The 18,979-nt window shown below is 52.7% G+C and overlaps 1 protein-coding gene across 2 annotated transcripts in view; it reads left to right on the top strand.

The window, feature by feature from the left end:
* Chst3 (carbohydrate sulfotransferase 3) overlaps positions 1-18,203 on the top strand; it is a 35,882-nt gene extending 17,679 nt beyond the window's left edge. For both annotated transcript variants that reach the window (XM_015500518.2, XM_048809318.1), the window contains exons 2-3: positions 11,475-11,698; positions 12,818-18,203. In XM_015500518.2, the coding sequence (XP_015356004.1) occupies positions 11,559-11,698; positions 12,818-14,099 (1,422 nt within the window). In that variant the 5' untranslated portion in view covers positions 11,475-11,558 and the 3' untranslated portion in view covers positions 14,100-18,203. The remainder of the gene's footprint in view (positions 1-11,474; positions 11,699-12,817) is intronic.
* Positions 18,204-18,979: the final 776 nt, after the last annotated feature.

The raw sequence follows: 18,979 nt of genomic DNA, 5'->3' as shown, positions 1-18,979 counted from the left end.
TGTTTTCAGTCCCATCATTTACTGGCAGATGCCATAATTTCATTCTTATTTATGACTCAGTAATATTCCATTGTGTACATGTACCACATTTTCTTTATCCAGTCATGTGTTGAAGGGCACAACCATGCTAAATATTTATAGCAGCTCAGTTCACCACAGCTAAGCTATTTAGCTGATATAAATATTGATGTGGCCCTGTCACTACAGTAGAGCACAGAATTTTGCAGTAATGAGCATGACCAACACAGAAATAACAGACACCTGAAGAGTAAGGGTAGAAAAAACTCGAGGGCCCAGAAGCTTCCTGGCCTGCCTTAACCTGCTCCTCCTAAAATTGAAATAGCAAATATGTGACACAGAAGCCAGCTCTTCCCCGATCCTGCACACATGGCCACATCACTAATTAACCGCCATATTCTTTCCTGCGGAAAACAAGCTTGCTCTCAGCCTGTTTCTCCTCACTGTGCTCTGGATGCCCATACCAATCTGTTGGCTTTTGCTCGTGGGATGAAAACTCTTTGCTGTCCCCAGGTTAACAGCAGCCTGTGGTTCAAGATGTCAGAACCCTGCACAGTCACCGTCTTCGTCAGGCCCTGCTTGTTCTGGGTCAGTTTTGTCACAAAACTAACAAGGTGGACTTGGTCACGCAGATGGACATTCAGCACTGTTTAATGTGTGCAGGGCAGTGGATTGGGGCCTAATTCCATGTGCTCTTCTTTTTAGTTACACATGACAGTGGAGTGTATTTTGACATTCATAGAGTAGAACTTCCCATCCTTGAGGCTGTACGTGGAGTTTCACTGGTCGTGTGTCATATATGAACACAGGAAAGTTCTGTCCAGTTCATCCTACTGTCTTTCCCATTCCCATCCCCCTCCTTGTCTAATCCAATGACCTTCTATTCGCCCCCCACCATATCCTCTTTTAATTCCAATTTATTTTTATCACCATCGCCTTTTATTTTGAAAAGGGTAATAAATAAACATGATGATAAATCCAAACAGTGCAAGAAATTGTAAGTTAAAATGGGTCCCACTTCTCACCCTTATTCTCCAGTCCCCTCAAGCTCCCTCACCGATTTCTGAGGGAATCTGAGGCTGAGCCAGCACTTGCGTCTCCACTCCTGTCTTCCACAGCTGGTGGTTTACCACAAAGCCCTGCTCCTTGCTTTTATCACTAGTATCTTGAACAGCATTTCATGTCGGCCTGGGCAGACCCGCCTCTTTCCTTTTAATCATTACAGAGTATCACATTGTTCAATGTACCTGACGTTTCTCTAACAAGTGGGGTTCCCCTCCCCATGAACATGCATCAAGGTCACAGTCAGGCTTTTGCTGTTAGAAACAGTGTGTGTCCTTGCTCTTACCCATGCAAGCCTACCTGGAAGATTAATTGCTGGGTCTAAGAGTTTCATAGGCCATTGGGGCTGCTGTAACAGAATACCAAAGATGGGGAGATTTATAAATAACAGAAACTTACTGTGCATGGTTATTGGGTCTGGAAAGTCCAAGATCAGGGCACCAGAAGATTCAGGGCCTGATGAAGGCTCATTCTTTGCTTTAAACTTGGTGCCTTCTTGCTGCATCCTCACATGGTTGAAGGGGTGAGCAGGTTCCCACAGAACCTGATCTTTTACAAGGATCCTAATCCCATTCACAAAGGCTCCCCCTTCGTGTCTTAGTTACTTTCCAAAGTTCCCCTTAAAACTAGTACATTGTGGTTAGATTTCAAAATAAGGATTTTGGAGGGACATTCAGACCATAGCAAAGAGTATGCATATTTAATTGTGATGTTTAGGCCAACATGGCCTTCAAAAGGATACCCCTGTCAGCATTATGGGAGAATCTTATGTATTAGTCAGGATAGGATAGGCTGTGCTGCAGAAACAATTAGACCCCAATTCTCAATGGCATAACACAGCAAAGGCTTAGTTTTCTCTTGCATCACATCTGATACAGACTGGTTGGCTCTCCAAGCAGCATCTTGGATCCAGTTGCTTCCATTTTGAACTAAGCCTTTTGGAACATGTGGCCAGCCAGAGAAGAGAGTCCCTGAGGAACGTGTGGAAATCATTTCAAAGACCAAACCTTGAAGTGGCTTATATCACTTTCACCCACATCCCACTGACCAAAACCAGTCACATGGACTGCAAGAGAGGCCCGGCAATGTGGAGGAACACATGGGTCCTCAATGAGGGCCACATCTCTGTTTGTCAGTTCCCCCAAACTTCACCCACACAGAATACTCTAGAACATTTTGTTCTTTGTCAGTCAAATATGTGGGGAAAAAAAAATGACAATGTGTATGGTTCCAGTTTGCACTCCTATGCTTTCTTCAGCAGTTGCTTCTCCCATCTTTTTCTGCTGGACTACCCACAGCAGACTTTGTTCATACTTAAACACACCCCAGTGTCCCTGCCCAAAATTTCCCCAAACCCAAAAACCTTTTGTGGGGAAGCCTGATGACTTTTTTTTCATTTTGGCTATTATTCATCAAAACATATAAAGGCATGTGAGTAATAATATAAAATTAGCCGGGTCAGGAGCCTTGCCAGCTGTGGTGGTGGAAGGGATTGGCAGCAGTTTCCTCTGCAGTTTTCTAGGCTCGCTCTAGCTCCGCCTCCTCTCTGGTTCATGAGGGACAGAGGTGCATAAGGGAGAAGGAGAACCTGGCTCCCACTGCTATTCTTTGCAGAAGGCAACATTTTTGCAGACTTTGATGATTTAACTACTCTGAACCTTGCAATTAAGGTGACCTGTGGCGCTCGTGGCACAGAGGGATTTCTGGGTTAAAATCCTGGGCTGGATGTGCAAGGAACATGTATGGAGGGTTTGTGTAATCGTAGAAGGAGAGTTGAAATTCGGTCTGGTGTTTTAACATGATGTCATGTAGTAAATTGCCAAACTAAGGATGGTTTTGTAGCCAAAGGGGATCCTCTATGGTTGGAAGGGCAAATGTTTTTTTTTTTTTTTTTCCCCTTGCCAACTCCAATGAATTGGCCCTGCATTCAAAGGGCTTATGAGGTTCCATCCAGTCCCAGCTGAAAAGAGGACAGTGATTGATTAGTGATGTCTAGCCCAGGCACAGGCCTGCTGAGTGGATGTGCCTTGTAGTTAACATTTGTGCTGAGGGTCCCTGAGTGAGCTAAACCCTGAGTGTCTGGGTGATATCCTGCTCATTGATCATTTACCTGGGAGACAGGAGACATAGAAGATGGTTCCAGTTTTGTCATCACTAGTTTAAGTTTTGGTCAAGCACTTCACTTCTCTGAGCCTGAGTTTCTAGAGGTGAAAAGGGAGGAAACATGGTTCAGAAAAGTCCTAAGCCCTTCCCAGTCCTGACATTCTGCCGTTTGAGGGTGAGAGCCATGCTTCTTCATGATTGATGGGGTGGTTTACAGGACAGATTTCTCTTGAACCTCTCGGAAAGAAAACATCCCTTCAGACTTGAACAGCGAAAGGAAAATACAGGCTGAGCATACCTAATCTGAAAATCTGAAATGTTCCCAAATCTGAAACTTTGAGTGCTGACGTGACACAAATGGAAAATTCCACACTGTGAAACTTTGTTTCATGAACAAAGTTATTGTTATTTTATTTTTATTCTATTTTTTTTTTGAGTGGGGGAGAGCTAGGCATTGAACCCAGGGTCTCATGCATGCTATATGAGCACTCTACCTCTGAGCTACATCCCCAGTGGTTTTATTTTGAGAAAAGGTTTCACTAAGTTTCTCCTTCCTTGCCCTCCCGAGTGCCTGGGATTACAGGCTGAGTGACATGGGAGTCACCACACTTGTCTCATATACAGAATCATTTAAATTATTGTACAAAATCTCCTTTAGGATATGTATATATGGAAGAGAATAAGTGTTGTGTTTAGACTTGGGTCCTGTCTCTGAAATATCTGATCATTACATTCAGATATTTCAAAAACACACAAAAATCCTGAACACTTCTGATCTCAAGCATTTCAGGTGAGGGACGCTCAGCTTGGTACAACTAAAATTGGAAAGTCAAGCTGCTTTGTGTGAGGCCGCTGACCTGAGCCACCGCTGACATGTGATTCTGTCCTGGGAACAAAATCCCCTGGCCTCCAGATTGCTCTCAGCACAACAGCTCTAAGGCCTCTGGGTCAGGACCTTGCACCCAGCACCCACGGGCACGCCTTCCCCACAGTCCAGCGGAGAAGGCAGCTGTCCCAGGGAGGGCCTGTTGTCCTCAGCTCCTGTCCCCCCCCACACACACTCCTGCCATTCTTACAAACTGCCCCGCCCTTCCTGGCCACGAGGGCCACATGGAACATGCGAGCAGCTCTGACCTGCAGGGCAGGTGTGGGAGGGCAGCTGACAGGTTCACTGGGGTGCGGCTGCCCTGCCGTCTCAGGGCGCAGCTGGCTGCAAGGGCGGCAGGTTTATCCCCAGATGAGCTGAGGGCAGGCTGAGATGCCCAGGGTCCAGCGACATCCAGTGGCTCTGCTTGAGAGACATTTCCGGCTGGTGGCCATGTCAGTTGTACTGTTCTCTTCATCGTGGTGTTTTAGGGGAACTCAGACCCCCCACACCTTCCCGCCACTCACCACCAGTGTGCAGACCACTAAATCAAGGCCCGCAGTTCCTGCCTGGGGCCACTTCCTGCGTCCTAGGCTTCAGTGAAGCACTCCACCAAATTCCCCATGGCCACTGGGTCGACCATAGGGGCAGTCAGTGTCCCCATGTCACAGATGAGAAAAACATGCTCAGGTGTCAGTTCACAGGGCTTCAAAGGCAGTAAGTAAAAGCAAGGGAGCCAAGAGCACGTCTAACTCTAGAGAGAATCTTCATTTCGTCACAGTGGGCTGAGGGCCACCGCTGGCCCTTGGAGACAGTGTACCAGTGCATTCATTTGCTTCACAGATGTTCCTCGAGCCCTGCCGTGTGCCAGACGCTGTGCCAAAGGCTGTGGAGACAGTAGAGAATAAGACTGCCATCCAAGGCACGAACCAGGGACCCTCCCAGGTTCCTTGGTTCCCCTAACCACTGCCCACAGGCATCGTTGTTTATTTATTTATTTCTTGTGGTGGTGAAAACCCATAGCATGGAATTGACCTTTTCCTATGCACGATTCAGTGGCTCTAACTCTATTTGCATGGTCACACCACCATCCCCACCTCCACCTCCACAGCCGCTCTCATCTGGCAGAATTGAAACTCTGCCCATTCAGCAAGCACTTCTCCCGCTCAGCCTCCCCAGTAGCTGGGACCCCAGAGGTGCATCCTCAAACCCAGCGTCCCATGCATTCTATGTACCAGTCCCAAGATGGATGATCACATGTTCCTCTTCTGAAACTTCAGATTAAGTTTTAAAAATGATTAAAGTGATACAGGTGCACAGGTGTCAAATATTCAAGCAACAGGAAAGGGTATAAAGTGAAAAGATCTGTCACCTACATGACATTTTTGTAGCTCTGCATCAACAGAGCTGCGTGGCATCCCACCTCCTGTGTGAGACATTCCAGTTGCTTCTCACACATGTGGGAATTTCAGGGCTGGGTGCACATCCTTGGCCATGAACCTTGGTCCACGTCCAGGTCGGCTCCAACAGGCCGCCTGCCATGTAGGTAGGGGACAGCAGCCTGCACTGCAGCCCCTGCCTGAACAAGGACAGGAAGCGGGGACTGGGGTTTAGCATGAGAGGCCCTGGAAGTGCCTTCATGGACAGGGGCCTGCAGCTGTTCTCCGGGGCTCTGTCTTCATGCAGCTGTGGAAGCGACTGTCCAGTGGGGGTGGGGAGAGTGTGCTCCCACACCCTCGCACAGCCCGTCCTGGCAGGGCTGGCTCCTTGGGGACCTGCAGCAGCCTTCCCCCACCAGGCTCTGGCCCACAGCCCCTCACAGGCCCGTGAGCATCCGCTGACACTCGGGTGACACACACCTTAGCCTTTGGCTGCTTCTATTCTGTCTCTGCTGAAGGTGGACATGAGGAAGGTGAGAGGTGGCTTCCTTCTTGCGAGAGGAAACGGAAGCCCTGGGATGCTCAGACGCCAGCCTTCATTCACACCTCCTTTCATTCCTTTCAGGGGCCACTCCACAGCTGCTAGGCATTTACTCCTGTCCAAACCAAGGAGGCAAGGCCTTCCCAAGCCATCTCTGGTTGTCCCCGTGTGAGACAGAACCTGGCCTGATAGGCTCCAGGTGCACAAGCCATGGTCTGTGCTCCGTCCCCTGCCCCAGCAGGCCCGTGGTCGGGGACTTCCCTGCTCTGCCTTTGGTCCCCTCTCCAGGGATTCAGGGACAACACAAAGCCCCCATCCAGGTGTTGGGTGGCATGGCAGGGGCAGCCCCCTGGCCCCTGTGGTTGGCCCGGTGCTTTCCCAGGGTGGCCACAGCTCCATCTCTGCCCTGGAGCCTCCTTCTCCCCAGCTCCTCTTGCCACGCAGCTCCTCCTCCCACAGGGAGAGGCTGTGGCCGGGGGTTGCTGACTGGGAGGCCACAGGCCACTGCACTCTTGGCCCCCTCGAGCCAGTGAGCGAGGGCAGTGGAGTTTTGCTGCCTGATGCAACATCTGGCAAGGCCCCGTCTCTTATCAGAGTTCCATTCCCAGCCTCCTTGCTGGGACCCCAGCCTCCCAGGGGGAGGAGGGCCGGGCTGCAGTCCATCTGGGGCCCACAATGGAAGGGCCTGGCTGGAGGCCATCCAAGCAGAGAGCTCCTTCAGTGAGGCACCTTGCCAAGTCACGAGGGAGGCCGGACAGAAAGACCCCCGGGGAAGAGCAGGGAAGGCGCAGCTTGCAGGGCCCTGGGCCTGGCTGCCAGCCCTCTCTTCTCCCTACTCCTTTCCCCATTTCCCTTGCCTTAGCTCTTCCCCCCACTCCCCCCCGCCCTCAGGCACACACAGCTGCCTGAGCCTTGAACTGAAGGTCCCTGGGTTGGCAGGAGCATGGGAGAGACTGAAGCAGGTGAAGCCTTAGGTGTCAGCTCCACAGTGGCCCACGCCAGTATGTGTCATAGCATGCTGCAGCACGAGGGCCCTGTGCAGGCCACGGCCCACGACCAGAGTGGACGCGGCCACGCACACTAGGTCCCCTCACCTGTGGAGTAACTGCTTTTCCTTCTTCCTCTGCTCACTTTCTACCAAACCAGAGCAATTAAGCGTCTTGCACGTGGCTGAGTGCTTGGGGAAACGCTGCCCTTCATTCATTCATTCATCAATTATTTATGGACACCCACTCTGTGGAGCACAGTTCTGGGCCCTGGGAACACAAAGGCAGTGGGACATTCATACTGTCCTCTGTGGAGCTGACACTCCAGTGGGTGAAAGAGGCGATCAATAACCACATTTCCATCCAGGAAGAGAAAAAGTGGATGCGGAGAGGGGAGGTGATGGGGGTGGGGGTTGTTTGGCCAGCTTGGGAGAAGGACTGGGAGGGGGGAACATTGGAGCTACGTCCTGAATGTCAGGATCCCACCCGAGAAGATCTAGAAGAGCCTCTGGTGCAGCCACCAGGTAGGCAGAGTCCCAGGTGGGGAGTGGCAGGAAGGGCCATGGAAGGAGGGCTGGGGTGAGAGGAGAGGTGGGCAGACCGCACCCTCCATCGGGGGCCTGGAGGCTTGTGTTCTACTCTGAGTGATGCAGGATGGGGCTGGATATTCGAGACGCTTCCATGAGGCAGAGGAGTGGGTGTCTACACAGCTGTGATCAGGTGCTGTGTGTTGAGGTGGGGAGAGTTGGGGAGAGGAAGGTGGGTAGGGATTGAGTGGAAAGATAGAACTGTGCTGACGAAGGAGGAGGAGAGGTGAGTGGCACCCCCTGGGGCAATGTGGGGCGGCCATTGCCTAGGGAGAGCACACCGAGGCAGAGAAGACGGGCCCAAGCATGAGGGCTGAGAGGAGAGGGACAGGAGAGGAGGTGAGACAGGAGGGTGCCTTTGAGAAGAAGTTGATGGTTACAGGTGGTGAGTGAGAATGTGCCAGGCAGCTGCTGGCTCTGGAGGGCCAGACTGGACCCTGTTCCCCTCGAGTGATTTCTGGCATCTTCCAGGACCTGGCACACGGTGCACACACCCCAGATGGTGGCTTGCATGAAAGAACTCAGCACTCGGGATGTCTTCCTGCCTCTGGTATTTGCTCCCTACGTGCAGAATACAAGGTCCAGAGAACTGTCCCACTGTCTGCTGTGCCCAGGCAGACCTAGGTGGCACACGCCCTGGTGGCACCACTAGCCCTGGCACCCTGCAGTGGCGTTCACTGGTATACAGGCAGGGGTGCCACATTTCCCTTCAGCTGTCATGTCGTTGCTGGGGACATGAGGGGATAAAAGCCATGGGGAATGAGGGCCAGGAGGGGCATCTAGCAGGAGGAAGAGAGAGAGGCTTTTCAGTTCTTCCTGTGAACCGAGCAAGGGAGGCAGGACTAGCCCTTGCACCAAGAGACTGGGGGGGGCGGTGGGCAAAGTCATTCAGTGTCAGGGATCCCACGGCCCACTTCTCGTAGAGGTCCTCCTGCAGGCAAGTTCTGCCTGGGCCTTGGCCAAGTGATACTGATCTGGGTCCTGCCCTGTACCCTGCCCTCACGACCCTGTGACCTCTTGTTACCTATGTCTCTCTTCCTTCTGGCTCTGGGGACCTGCCACATCCTGTGAACCTCACCCTCATCCCCCTGCCCCTTAGATTCCCAAAGCTAAATGGAGGGGTGGCCTGCCTGGGGCAGGGCCAAGGGGCCACCAGCCTGCCTCAAGCCTCCTGCCAGAGTTTTCAGACTTGCTGCTTCCTTTTAGGGCACTGCTGCAGAAGATCTTAGGGACCCTGTGTCATTCTGGGGGTGAAGAGGCTGGGACCTCAAAAAATAGAAAACAGTCTCTGGACGGGAGGGGAGGAGAAGGAGCCTGTCATGGAGACAAGCTGACTCCTAAGTCTTGCCAAAGATACTAGACCTGACGGGAGAGGGCAGTGAGGCCCTTCCTCCCACCCTGCCCACCTTTCCTTCCCTCTCCTAGTTAATGAAACTTACTGTGCACCAGATGTGTCCCTCACAGAAACGGTGGGCACTAGGGACTGCCCTTTTCATACTGCACGGGAAGAAACTGAGGCCCAGAGACTTTAAGTCACTTACACGAGGTTGCACAATATGGTAGAGGCAGGAAAAACTCGAACGCAGCACTTCTGGGTGGTTGTTGGCAGTGCTGGGGACGGAACCCAGGGCCTCACACACGCTAGGCAAGTGCTCAGCCCCCGCCCCAAGACTTCTGATGGCAGCTCCTCTGCTTCCCGCACATCATCAGACTCAGGCAACCCCCACTCGAGAGCTGAAGAGCAGAGCGTCAGGAGGTCAGCACCTTGCTCCCCGCAGACATGGTATTGAGATGTCTCAATGGGACAGGCAGCCTCACGCCTCAGCACAGGCTAAGCAGGGTGCATGGCGAATGTGACCTCACTGACTGTTTTACACCCTCAGGCCCAGAGCACGTAGGTGCCAGGTGCCACTGTCAGCACTCGTCCTGCCTTCAGGGAGCGTGTAACCTGGGAAAGGGAGACATGTGTGCTATAATGGGGTCCCTGGGCACCAAGTGACCTGGACGTGGGAGAGGTGGTCAGTTCCCATGAGCCTCACTGCTTTCCCTAAGGGATCTTGTCTGGAAGGTGCCACTCCTGCTGTGTAGCCAGCCTTGCATCCAGCTCCTGCAGATTCCTACTCCCATCTTCTTGTTTCAAATGGGATCTTGATGCAGCGGAGGTTCTCAATTTGGAACGCTCTTGTACCTCCTTGCCCCAGGGAACATTTGATCGTGTCTTGAGACATTTTGATTGACAGAACTGAATAGGGCTGTGCTACCTCAGTATTCTTTGTGGCCACATAATAAACCAGTGCAAGCGTACCCCACCGTTTTTATTTAGGCATTTCTAAGCCTTTGCTATTGTAAACATTTATACTGCGTGTGGCATTCTTTTCCATATGCAGCCATGTGTCACTTAATGATGGGAATATGTTCTGAGACATATGCTATCAGGTGATTTCACTGTGTGAACATCCTGGGGTGTACTTATACAAACGTAGAGAGCATGGATCAGTGTGTTAGTCAGCTTTTCAATGCTGTGATAAGATGCCTGAGAACAACAACTTAAAGGAGGAAGGATCTATTTTGGCTCACGGTTTGAGAGGTCTCAGTTTCATTGTTCCTGGGCCTGGGGTGAGGCAGAGCATTTTGATGGAAAGTGGAGAAAGCAAAGCCACTCACCTTATGGTGGCTGGGAAGCAGAGAGGGAGAAAGGGGCCAGGGACAAGAAATATCCATTTAGGGAACATCACCAGTGACCCACTTCCTCCAATTTCCATCACCTTCCAAAATGCCCTCAACTGCAAACTGATCAATGGATCTATCCATTGATGAGGTTGAAGCCCCTACAATCCAGTCACCCCCCTAGAGTGCCACCTCTGAATACTACTGCATCAGGGACCAAGTCTTCAACATGGGAGCCTTTAGGAGACATTCCAGGCCCAAACCATGACACTGAACCTGGCCTGTATATGTGTGTGGCATGTGTACACATGCACATGTGCACATGCACGTGCACTAGGAACCAAACCCAGAGCCTTGTGCATGCTAGGCAAGACTCTGCCCTGGAGCTATTCCCAACCTGCTTCTTTTTTTTTGGGGGGGGGGGGCGGTGGAGCAGTTCCAGTGATTGAACTTAGGGGCACTCAAACATTGAGCCACATCCCCAGCCCTATTTTTTGTGTTTTATTTAAAGACAGGGTCTCACTGAGTTGCTTAGTGCCTCATTTTTGCTGAGGCTGGCTTTGACCTCAAGATCTCCTGCCTCAGCCTCCTGAGTCATTGGGATTACACAGTGCCCAGCAGCATATTGTCTTAAAGTGAACTTATTTTTTTTAATAATTGGAGTACACTCTAAAATGATGATGAAAAGGTATAGTAGAATATAACCCTATGGCAAATTTTATTATCAAGCGTTATGTACCATCCATAATTGCATTCACTTTTATCCAGCTGTCAGCACAGGTTTGCACCAACACAAATACCAAGTAATGCATTGACATCACCACAGCTATGATGTCATTAGGCAATAGGGATGTTTCAGCTCCATTCAAATTTTCTAGGACCACCATTGCATAGCCAGCTGTCCTTTATCTAAATGGCATAGGCTGTAGGTGGCTGTACATGCCTTTGAGCTGTGAGATCGAGGGAGTAGCTGAGAGGGGTGGGGTGATGAATGGTTTTGTTAGCTTTTCTTTTTTCTTTATTTTTTTTTGGGGGGGGGGGATATTGGGGATTGAACCCAGGGTCCCTATCCCTGCTTATCAGCATTTTCAGTGACCTATTAAAGACTCCTCAAGTGTCCTGAGGCATAATCTGTTTCAAGAGTGAGTCTGGGGCTCAAGAGTGAGTCTGCCTGGCAGGGCCAGGATCCTCAAAAGTCTAGTGGAGAGGCGTTCTCTGTGTCCTCCCCTCTACAGACACGGTGCCTGACCACCTGTCTCTCCGTAGGACAAGGGTGTTTCCCACCTGAAGACCACAAGCCAGGTCCTGAGTGCTGCCCCTGAGCTGAGTACCTGTGGCCAGCCTGTCCCCATGGAGAAAGGACTCACTTTGCCCCAGGACTGCCGGGACTTTGTTCAGAGCCTGAGGATGAGGAGCAAATATGCCCTTTTCCTGGCTTTTGTGGTGGTGGTTTTTGTCTTCATTGAAAAGGAAAACAAAATCATATCAAGGTGAGGGATACGATCAAGGACAAGTCTCCCTTATCAAGGTGGGATGGCTGGGGACAGGGGATGGGAGGGCTTCCTGTGGACTTGCAAGTGCCTCCCTTCAACAAGTGATCACCAGGCCCCTCTTGTGGCCCAGGCAGAGTCCCAGGCACAGCAGTGAGCCCTGGGCTCTGGACTTGGGCAGCTGGGTTGGCATGCTCATGCTGCCACTTCCCAGCTGCGAGAGCGTAGATGAGAGATTTCATTTTTCTGAGTCCTGGATTCGTCTTCTGTAAAATGTGACTAGGAGCTGCCTTGTTGGAAAAGTAAATGAGAAAAATGTATGAGCATTTGGTGCACCACCTGGCACTCGGTCCATGTCTGCTGTTTGCTGGCTGTGACTATGTATTGTTACTAATTGGTTTCCTGGCCTAGATGATGGCTCACATTCGCAGCACAGCCCCTATACTAGTCTTGGTGTTATGGGTAAGGGTGAGCCCACGGGAAGGCAAGGTCCTGGTGTGGACACTCTGGTAGGGCTGCCAGTTTGTGTACCACTCAACTCCAGAGCAGGGTCCCTTAAATAGGCTCCTCTGGGAATCCCACGCCTGCCCCAAGTTCATAGAGCATTACTGTGTGCAGAGGTCCCGCTAGACACACGAGGGTTTCTGGGACCTCTTCCCCTCCCAGGCACAAGCCCTGTAGGAAAATCGCAGTTCCTATGCATAAGGACCTGGCCGAAGCACACTGTCAGTGCCCCTCCTGGGTGGCTTATTATTGGATGGTCCCAGTTCATGTTTACTGGTCCTACTGAAAATCCCTGGACCTCTCCACCCGCACATTGGCAAGCCAGAAGTGCCAGGAAATGCAGGTTCAGAGCTCTCGGGTCAGACTGAACCTCATATTTGCCTAGGGTTCCCTGCTCGGTAGCAGTACACACTTCACCCACATCTCCTCCCACCTCAGTTCTTCTCTGTCCTGATAAACTACACTCAAATCCTGGCCTCAAAGTCTGCTTCTGGGGAAACCCAGCTAGACACACTATTTGTTGGTGATGAACTGGGAAGATTGCCTAGAGTTGCATAGGCGCACCCCCTCCCGACAAATCAGGCACTGACCCTGGTCTCCCTGTGATCTCCACAGAGTCTCTGACAAGCTGAAGCAGATCCCCCAATCCCTGGCAGATGCCAACAGCACCGACCCAGCGCTGGTCTTGGCCGAGAACGCGTCCCTCCTGTCCCTGAGTGAGCTTGACGCGGCCTTCTCGCAGCTGCAGGGCCGCCTGCACAACCTCAGCCTGCAGCTGGGTGTGGAGTCGGCGGTGGAGGCCATCGGGGAGCAGCAGGAGGAGGAGCCCTCGCAGCCTGCCAGGGCCGGGCACCGTCGCCACGTGCTCCTTATGGCCACCACCCGCACGGGCTCCTCCTTCGTGGGCGAGTTCTTCAACCAGCAGGGCAACATCTTCTACCTCTTCGAGCCGCTGTGGCACATCGAGCGCACGGTGTCCTTCGAGCCGGGAGGTGCCAACGCCGCGGGTTCGGCGCTGGTCTACCGCGACGTGCTGAAGCAGCTCTTCCTGTGCGACCTGTACGTCTTGGAGCACTTCATCAGTCCCCTGCCCGAGGACCATCTGACGCAGTTCATGTTCCGCCGAGGCTCCAGCCGCTCCCTCTGCGAGGACCCGGTGTGCACGCCCTTCGTCAAGAAGGTCTTTGAGAAGTACCACTGCAAGAACCGCCGCTGCGGCCCCCTCAACGTGACGCTGGCGGCGGAGGCCTGTCGCCGCAAAGAGCACATGGCCCTCAAGGCCGTCCGCATCCGGCAGCTGGAGTTCCTGCAGCCGCTGGCCGAGGACCCCCGGCTCGACCTGCGCGTCATCCAGCTGGTGCGCGATCCCCGGGCCGTGCTGGCCTCCCGCATGGTGGCTTTTGCTGGCAAGTATGAGACCTGGAAGAAGTGGCTGGCGGAGGGACAGGACCGGCTGCAGGAGGAGGAGGTGCAGCGGCTGCGGGGCAACTGCGAGAGCATCCGCCTGTCGGCCGAGCTGGGCCTGCGGCAGCCCCCCTGGCTGCGCGGGCGCTACATGCTGGTGCGCTACGAGGACGTGGCGCAGCGGCCGCTGCAGAAGGCCCGCGAGATGTACCGCTTCGCCGGCATCCCGCTGACCCCGCAGGTGGAGGACTGGATCCAGAAGAACACCCAGGCGGCCCTCGAAGGCAACGGCATCTACTCCACACGGAAGAACTCCTCGGAGCAGTTCGAGAAGTGGCGCTTCAGCATACCCTTCAAGCTGGCCCAGGTGGTGCAGGCCGCCTGCGGCCCTGCCATGCGTCTCTTCGGGTACAAGTTGGCCCGGGATGCTGCCTCCCTCACCAACCGCTCATTCAGCCTGCTGGAGGAACGCGGCACCTTCTGGGTCACGTAGGGAGCCTGGTGCCCCGTAGACCCCTCCTCCTGAAAGGTCTGCCCGCCTTCCTCACACCCAGGCCAGCAGGGAGACGCATCCCTGGCAGAGGGCAGTGGGAAGCTGCCCTGAACGCAGGCAGCCCCTGCTGTAGCACTAGGCCCCAGCCAGCCAGTTTGCTCAACCCCAGGGCCGCCCTGGGGTCTCCTGCCGAGAACAGGACAGTACCTTCCCTCCAGGGCCTGCAGTCTCCTGAGCAGACCTCAGCCTATTGGCAGGTCCCCCCACCCGTCTCTCCTGCACACACAGAAACGTACAAGAAAAACGCATTAAGGCCTGGGAACTCTTTGGGCCAGGGGCCAAAGATTTAACAACCAGCAGGGGCGTGGGCCCTGACCAATTCCTCAGAACTCCTGTTACATGCTCAATGTTAACCTTTTCCTTTCTGGATTGTGGGGAAGCCTGGAATCTGGGTGAGTCCTTGGGGAGGAAATAGAGCAGCCCAGAGGTGGGGTACTGGAAGCTCATCAGGTGACTGTGTAGTTTACCATCCAGTACAAAATGATCTGCTCTTTTAATAAATAGGATCGTGGTGCTGATTCCTGATGAATGTCAGCCCTGCACAGAACTGCAAGACACACACAGACCTGCACACGGACAGAAAAACATCATCGAACAAGTCCACGTGCACGAGTGTGTATAGAAAGGTTTCCCCATTCCTTTATGCCCACAGGATTCTTCTGTGTCGCATCAAAGAGAGCCCTTTGATGACATTCTTAGGATTATTTTGAGGGACAGGGGAAGGAAAAGTGTTCAAGGGCAATGACCATTCCCTGACCAGGTGTGGAACTGAACGGTGGACCAAGAACTGCCGAGCCCACCACCCCTGCCTGCCTGGAGCTTGTGCCTACCTCCTACGACCTGTCCATGTCCCACGGCTGGCAGGCAGGACATTTTGAGAAGATGTGGCTGGTCCTCATGTGACTGCAGACCCAAAGCCCCATCTTGCCTGGATCCCTGGGAGCATGTCTGTAGTTGAAGGCTGCCTTGGGCCCAACTGGCCAGAAGCAACTTTGGTCCCTGGAGGTAAAAGACAAGTGACAGTTCCTGCCATTTCCAGCCAGGCCTCATCTGGAGCAGGGCCAAGAAGTTTGGAGTGTGGTGGCAGGGAGAAGTCCCATCAGGACACATTCCTCCCCTGAGGAGCCTGCCTGCTCCCTGGGTGGAGGGAGGTCAGCCAGCTGGTTGCCATGGTTACAACTAGTGTCGAAAGGAATGCCTCCTTTAGGGTTCTGAGAAGAGTCTTGCCCAACTCAGGATGGGCTGGGTGTTTTACTTAGGGCTTTTTAAGTTATTTATGGCTTGGTGTCTTTCTTGTTTTGTGGCTGTTTTTGGTTTTGTTTTGCTGCTGACAAGCTGTCTGGACTTGAGGGCCTGGTGGGGGAGGCTGGGAAAACCAGCAGGGAGCACGTGTCTCCTGGCAGAGGGAGAGGGGTGCCTTCCCCAAGAGGACTGGAGACGAGGTGGCACACGGCAGCCCTCAGTGCCCCATGGGATTTTCTGTGTGAACCCCACATAGAACAAATCTCAGAAGCCACCAGTATTCTTGCTGGTGTCCAGGGCAGTGTGGAATGAGTGACAGCCCTCGCTCCCTCCTGGAGAAGAGGCTGAATCTTATCCCATATTCCTAAGGGGGACAAGGACTCAAACCTGTTAGCAAGTGGCTGAACGTAGAGTGCAAACCCTGCCCCACTCCCACTCCAAGCCCAGGAGCAGAAGCCAGGATGGCCTTGGAGCTTGCAGAAGCTGCCCGGTTCACAAGGACTCCCTCCTCCTTCATACTTCCTGGACAGCCTCTCCTCCAGATACAGCCTCGTTAGACCCAAGGGCTGAGTTGGTTTCAGTAACACCATCAGGTCGCCAGAAAAGCACAGCATTGGAGTCCAGCTGGAGCTGTGGAGGAAAGGCAGAGTGACCTGGCAGGAAGCTGCCCTGTGTGAGGATGCAGACCATCTTGTGGGATTCATTATAATCCACCTCTTTGAGCCACTGAGTCACCAGCACCATGGACTTCTGTCATTCGAGCAGCCCTGTGCTTTAGATGTTTTTCCCCCTCTGCTTTAGATGTGCTGGTCCAAGAACAAGTTGGGTAGGGCGCTGACTCTTATTTGGAGTCCAAAGGGACACCAGCTCTGGAAACTTCATCGTGGGGCTCCGTGGGGCCCAGATGTTTCTTGCAGGCCCAGGAGTGCCAGCTGCTCTTCCCAGCCCCCATTCTGTTCCTTGAAAGGGTGGTGGGGAGGGATACCTCTATGTGGGGCTCTTCCTAGGGGTCCTCTTGATTGGAAAGCAGACTTCTTCCTTCCTCCTGCACCAAGGCCTCTGTCTCAGCTCTCTGAAGACAGTACCAAGAATGGACTTTTAGGATTCTCAGGACATTGACAATGTGTATACTGCAAGTTGACTTAATTTATTTATTGTGTGAAAAGAAGAAACAGAAAATATTATTTGCAGGGACTCAAAGCTAAACCCAAATCAAGACAGAAAAATAATAATAATAATAGAAACCACCCACGCCCCCCACACACAAGGACACCCACAGACAGTTCTAAAGGCAAGAGGGGACTAAGTCAACATGCCAGCAGACAGTGGCCCCAAGGTACTGTTTAAGGAGGTTCCTTAGTTTTTCTCCTAGGGATTTGAAATGTGACATGAGGGCCCTTTCTGGTTGCCTTTGCCCAGGTATCTGACACGACTCTAGTGGGTGGTGTGGCCTTGACACTGATCCCCCTGGGGCTTGGTAATGCCATGGGAGCGCTTCTTGTTTGGGGAAGGTCTATGAGGTTCACTGTTGGCTTCCCACTCTGTGGACATGGCCGGGGTTGTGCGTTTGAGGTCTTCAGCACGGAGCTGGGAGGGAGAAGGTGGTCCAGCTGGTATATTGGGGCAGCTGCTGCCCAAACACCAAAGAGCAGAGGGTGCCCAGGAAGCCCATCACAGTGGCATCTTTTCCCACCATCCCTGCTGTCTGTCGACCATGGAAGGAGCTCCAGCAAGAGATGACAGGTGCACCTGGCCTGAGCAATAGGGAAGGAGATAGAAGCACCCGAAGTCTGATCCAAACCCCAACAGTCTCTTCCACCCTCCCCCATGCTATGACCTGTTTGAGGGGTCTGTCCCGTGAAGGACCGGAACAGAAGACAAGCTGGCTGCCTCCTCAAGGCAGTCCACTCCCACGCCCACCCTAAAGGCTGAAAGTGGAGGCAGGTCTCAAGAAAGGGAGAGAGAGGGGTGGGTGGGGTTGGAGGACAGATGTTAAAGACGCCAAGTGGGTCCTATTGATCTGCAGAAGCTGGAAAAAGGAGCATCCACTGAAATCAGGAGCCCCTGGATGGTGGATTCGTTGTGAAGCTCCTCAGGATGTGGTCCAGCGAGAAGGGAGGGAGGAGGCCCGGGTTTCCTGAATGCCGCCACATCTCCCGTCAACTGCCCACAGTTTCAGAAATAGTGGAAGTTATTCTTTACCTCAGACGCATAAAGCAGAACTGGCAACTTCAATGTCTCAAGAGCTAAGACCTTTTCACCTAGTGTCCTCTGGTGTCCTGTGAAGGACAAGTGGGTATCTTTCCAAGGATACAGACCTGGCGGCCTCCTGATGGGCCTAGCTCATGTTGCAGACCAGTTTATTGGGGGGATACAGTTCTTGCGTAGCCTCTCCCATCTCTTTGGCTGGAACTGGGCACCCTGGGATGTCTCTGTCTTAGTTGAATATTCTGGGCCTGGTTTGCTCAAGTCCCTTGTTCCTTCTGGGATCCACCAAACTCTGCCAGAACCTGGGTCCAGTATCATGGCCTCTTAATTGTGTCCACGCATTTGTATAGGACATCCTGCTCCACCTCTAGTGCCCCCCCCCACAGTTCCCAGCCCCTTTGCCATCATTGTCCCAGATGTCCTTGTCATGGCCACAGACAATCTGCCAACTCCTGGAAAGGCCAGGGCTGCCCTTCAGACAGCTGGTGGTCACTGGTGCTCAGGGTCTGTTTTGTGGAATGGAATGTGAACCCATCGCCCGAGGGCTTACTTGACTTATTTAATTAAAGATGAAAACATGCAATGAGAAAATTCTGCAGCGTTTCTTTTGCATTTGTTCTCGGCAGCCATTGAACCATAAAAATTAACAGGAAAAAAACACTAAGCAGTAGGTAAGACATGACTTCCAGCATGAAGCAGGGCAGGGACACCTGCTGCCCATTCCCACAGGGGAATAGAACAGAGGGCATAATGAATGCCATGGTCCCGATGGCAGAGTCGGCAGTGACCGTGTTCCGAGGAGCCAGCTACAAGGACAAGGCCTGAGAGATCAACGCCCAGGTATTATGGGATAGGAATAGGAAAATCAGGCTAGCCGTCAGGGGACCCAGTTTTGCCATTAGCTGGCCGTAAAACCTTGGACAAGTCACTTCCCCCACCTGGGTCCCAGGTTCCTTTTGGAATGAAGGGTACATGTAGTTTACGATTTTCCAAAAATACCCTTTTACAAGGTTTCTTGAGATTTCATTCTCCTTTCAGCTAAGAAATACAGTGGCGTCCTTTCAAATTGCAGTGAACTTGCTGTATAGGTTGTAACAGCTCTAGTGGGAACCAGGCTGCAGCCCTGTGTTAGCTTTCTGTTACTTTCTGTAACAAATACCTCCAGAGAACTTACAAAGAGAAGAATGTGCCAGGAGCCATGACTGTAATCCAGCGACTGAGGAGGGTGTAGCAGGAGGATCCCAAGTTCAAGGCCAGCCCCTGGCAACTTAGACCCTGTCTCAAAAATGTAAGGGGCTGGAGCTCTGGCTCAGTGGAAGAGCACATGCCTAGCATGTGAGGCCCTGGATTCAAACTCCAGCACCACCAAA

This window comes from Marmota marmota, unplaced genomic scaffold (genome assembly GCF_001458135.2).
Source record: "Marmota marmota marmota unplaced genomic scaffold, marMar, whole genome shotgun sequence".
NCBI lineage: Eukaryota > Metazoa > Chordata > Mammalia > Rodentia > Sciuridae > Marmota > Marmota marmota.
This window is presented reverse-complemented; position numbering and strand designations above follow the sequence as displayed.